This window comes from Natator depressus, chromosome 8 (assembly GCF_965152275.1).
Source record: "Natator depressus isolate rNatDep1 chromosome 8, rNatDep2.hap1, whole genome shotgun sequence".
Taxonomy (NCBI): domain Eukaryota; kingdom Metazoa; phylum Chordata; order Testudines; family Cheloniidae; genus Natator; species Natator depressus.
In genome coordinates this window covers 87,072,824-87,076,852 of record NC_134241.1, presented here as the reverse complement: position 1 = coordinate 87,076,852, position 4,029 = coordinate 87,072,824, and the positions used below count along the sequence as shown (strand labels likewise).

Genomic DNA, 4,029 nt, shown 5'->3' with positions numbered 1-4,029 from the left:
AATCGGCAGGAGGGGCGCCGCTGTCGTCCCGCGCCCGGCTTGCCGGCCCCCTCCTCTGGCCGGCGGGGCCCGGGCAAAGGGGGCAAATAGGCCGCGAAACTATATTTGCATGGCCCAATGGGGCGGCCGCATGCAAATGAGGAAGGAGACGGTTGGCTGGATGTTGGCAGGATAACCCCGGCCGAGGCCGCCTTTGTCCCTCAGAGGCTGCGGCGCTGCTGGCGGGTGCGGGCGGCGCGGCGGGGGCCGGGGTCGCAGCTGGGGCGGCGCAAGTTGGCGTGAGGGTCGCGGCAGGGCCCCCGCCGGTGTGTCGGGAGGGGCGGGGCGCGCTCCGGCTGCACTATGACTTTGGAGGAGCTGGCTGGAGAGCAGCAGGCGATGGGCAGGTACTGCGGCGCGGGGGGCTGGTCGCGACGGGGGCGGGGGCGCTGCGGGGCTGCTTGTCAGCCGATCGCCCCGCCGCGGGGGCGAGGGGATGCCGGGGCCGGGGCCGGGGCCGGGGCCGGGGCGGGCGCAGCGAGGACCCCGCCGCGGGTGGCTGACAGGAGCCTCGCGGCTTGTTCTTGCTGCTCTCAGGATGGAGACGGCGGGGAGCGCGCTGGAGGAAGTTCTCAGCAAAGCCCTGACTCAGAGGAGCGTCACCGTCGGGGTCTACGAGGCGGCCAAGCTGCTCAACGTGTAAGTGGGGAGGCCGGAGGCCCCCGGCTGCCTTCTGCTGTCCGGTAATCCCCTGCCCGCCCTCCCCCCGGGGGCGAGGTGCCCCTGGGCACAGCCTGCCGCCGCTGCCGGTCTGTGCGGTGTGCTGGGGGCTAACCGCCTCCTCACACGCCGGGTGTGCGGGGAGCGCAGCGCTGTGCGTGGACAGCGCTGGGGGGAGCACAGCTGTGTGCATGGACAGCGCTGGGGGAAGTACACCTGTGTGCATGGACAGCGGGGCCGGGGGGGGAGCACAGCGGTGTGCATGGACAGCGGGGCCGGGGGGGAGCACAGCTGTGTGCATGGACAGCGGGGCCGGGGGGGAGCACAGCTGTGTGCATGGACAGCCGGGCCGGGGGGAGCACAGCTGTGTGCATGGACAGCCGGGCCGGGGGGAGCACAGTGTGTGCATGGACAGCGGAGCTGTGGGGAAGTACACCTGTGTGCATGGACAGCGGGGCCGGGGGAAGTACACCTGTGCATATGTACAGTGCTGGGGGAAGAACACGTCTGTGCATGTACAGTGGGGCTTGGGGGAAGTACACCTGTGTGCATGTAAAGCAGATAAATAGGGACGCATCGGTATGTACTGCAGGTATGTACTGTGTGTACACAGGTCTCCCCTGGTGAACATACGTGTGCATTTGATTACTCATGGCTCAGACGCACACCATCAGTCTACCTAGTAGCTTCTGCATGTGTATAAGCTGAGACATTGTTTGTTTCATCGGTATGTGTCTCTGTTAAATACGTAATTGTGTGTTAGCTGTGACTAATCAGGCTGTATTGTTTCATCCTTGCAGGGATCCGGATAATGTGGTGCTTTGTTTGCTAGCTGCAGATGAGGAGGATGATCGGGATGTTGCTTTGCAAATCCACTTCACCCTGATCCAGGCTTTCTGCTGTGAGAATGACATTAACATCCTGCGAGTGAGCAACCCAGGCCGGCTGGCTGAGCTGCTGCTTCTGGGGGCAAGTGGGGGAGCTGAGCAGCCTGCAGACCTGCACTGTGTGCTTGTCACAGTAAGTGACCATCCCGTTCTCCCTCCCCAGTAGCAGGAGCACAAAAGACTCACTGGCACAGAGCTCCCTTGCTGCAGCTTAAGCTGGGTCTCTGAGGCCTGTTTCTTACCTGATTACAGTTGGGTTTACTTTAGAGAGAACCTAAAATATGCCCTTGGATAAGATATTGAACACATGGAGTTTGGGATCTGGGGTTCTGGCCATTATATATTCAAATCTGGGTTTGGATTTACACCCTCCACCCCCAGATCTGGGAGTGCTCAGATATGGGACTTGGATCAGGCCTATCTTTAACTTGCTATGGGGAATGACATGCCCTTTTCCCTACTTAGTTATTTCCTGTACTAAGGACATTGCATCAGAGCTGTTCCTGATTTGATCATAAAGATTTTCCCCATATGGGCATGTTCAAACATGTTAAAGATCCTGCCAGCAGCAGAGAGATCCCCATGAGTCACCTTGCTACAGCAGCCTCCTCTATTTGTCTTTCCTTATTACAAATTGGCTCAGAGTAGAGATTAGATAGCACAGGTTAGTTGCTTTTTAGAGGAAGCTCTTAGAGTGGGAAGAAATTTTCATTAAAGGTTTTGGCAAGACTGAACACTAGTAATAATTTCTTAACTCTAGCCCATGGTCAAAAATTGCTGTGTACATTTCTCTGGAGAAAAATAGGGAAATAATTCAACTCAATTGAAATTCATCTGCTCTTTAGAGACACAGAGCAGGAAATGGGTCAATAATTTTCAGTTTAAAAAGTAGAGGAAGTTTATATTCATGCAGTTCCTTATTTTAATATTTTTCCCGATGCTAAAAATAGTCCTCAAAACACTTGTTCAGTATTTCCATTATGCCCATACTGCAGAAGAAACATGAAAGGAATCTTAAGTGGTTTTGTTTGCTTTGCTGTTATACGTTTATATGCAATAGTGTAGGTGCAGTATAATGTTAAAGTTATTTTCTACAACCTCTCTACAATATCCTGACACTCTCGTTATGGTCCATCGTATATAATCCTGCATTTTCAAATAAGAAGCCAGATCATTAATGTTTGTGTGTGGTTTTCAGCATGATTAACACTAGAATGAAACAAAATTTCAAGACATCAAGAAAATGCCAGTACATAAAATAGGAATGTATTTAAAATGCTCTGACCACTAGACCACACCTCCACCACAGCCAAATTCTGAAGCCCTTACTCAGCTTTTAGATGTTGAATCCCTATTGCAATGCAGTCATGTATATAGCATAGGATTTCACAAAACCTCTAAGGGGCTTGAGGAGACTATTTGTATCAAACTAAAATCTGAGTTCAAGGATCCAGTTTAGCTTTGCATTTGGATGTTAGTTGGATGTTAGTTAGGAGCACCATATTTTTGCACTAGTGAGTTAAGACCATTCAGTTTTGTTTTGAAACAACTATTTTTTTTCCAGAATCCCCATGCATCTCAGTGGAAGGATCCAGCATTGAGTCAGCTGATTTGCTTTTGCCGGGAAAGTCGCTACATGGATCAGTGGGTCCCAGTGATTAATCTCCCCGAGCGATGATGGTATTTGGATGAAAACTAATTGAACAAAATTGCACTGAAATTTTGAAATACTTTAGCGGTTGGTCAGGAAGTAAATCCCTATACCTGATGAAAGGATTACAAACAACTGATGTCAAGTGGGTAGACTGAGATTGAAGAACATGGTGTGTGGGACTGAAGGAAGTTGACTTTGTAGCCAGAAAGTTAAGGGAATGAAAAAAGAACCTGTGCTGAAAGAGTTGTAAGCAAGTGTGTCACAAAGGAACTAAAAACCAGGCAGGAAGATTTAAGAAGCTGCATGGTTGAGTTACTTTCAAAATGCACCAAACACGTTGAAGTTTTAAAAGTGCAACTAGTAGTTTCTGGTTTAAAACGCCTTTAACACGAAAGAGCAAAAAGGTTAATCAAAACTTTTTAAAAAATGTATTGTATTTTGGGACGTTGATGCTCAAGGTTTTATTCTAAGATATACTAAGTTATTTTATGATATTGACAAAGATTTTATTTATGCTATGAACTTCAGAACCAGAATACCCTTAAGCAACTGGTATACAACTACACCACTTGTTTTAATAAAATAAAATATTAAAACAGCTACATTAATATAATTTGTTTGAAACTTGATGGTGTTTATTTTACTGAAATAAAAATTTTAAAACCTCAAAAATCCTTGTGTTAGCTTTTTACTTTCTTGCCAAATTCAATACTGTGCAATGCTAAGAGCTGATTCTGCAGCTACAATTCATTTTAGCAGATAGGTGTTTTATATACACAGAAGTTACAG

The 4,029-nt window shown here is 49.1% G+C and overlaps 1 protein-coding gene across 1 annotated transcript; it reads left to right on the top strand.

Annotated features, from left to right (window-relative positions):
• The first annotated feature begins 229 nt into the window (after positions 1 to 229).
• On the top strand, positions 230 to 3,820 carry GADD45A (growth arrest and DNA damage inducible alpha). Its single transcript, XM_074962272.1, has 4 exons — positions 230 to 386; positions 577 to 678; positions 1,500 to 1,719; positions 3,151 to 3,820. Exons 1-4 carry the CDS (start codon positions 343 to 345, stop codon positions 3,262 to 3,264), a joined length of 480 nt encoding a protein of 159 aa, XP_074818373.1. The 5' UTR covers positions 230 to 342; the 3' UTR covers positions 3,265 to 3,820.
• Positions 3,821 to 4,029: the final 209 nt, after the last annotated feature.

What these genes read in the sequence shown, in the direction of transcription:
- GADD45A (XM_074962272.1), top strand. Translation starts at nt 343, where the DNA reads ATGACTTTGGAGGAGCTGGCTGGAGAGCAGCAGGCGATGGGCAG. An exon ending in GAGCAGCAGGCGATGGGCAG is followed by an intron (nt 387 to 576) that starts GTACTGCGGCGC and finishes TGCTGCTCTCAG; the next exon opens with GATGGAGACGGCGGGGAGCG. An exon ending in TGCACTGTGTGCTTGTCACA is followed by an intron (nt 1,720 to 3,150) that starts GTAAGTGACCAT and finishes TTTTTTTTCCAG; the next exon opens with AATCCCCATGCATCTCAGTG.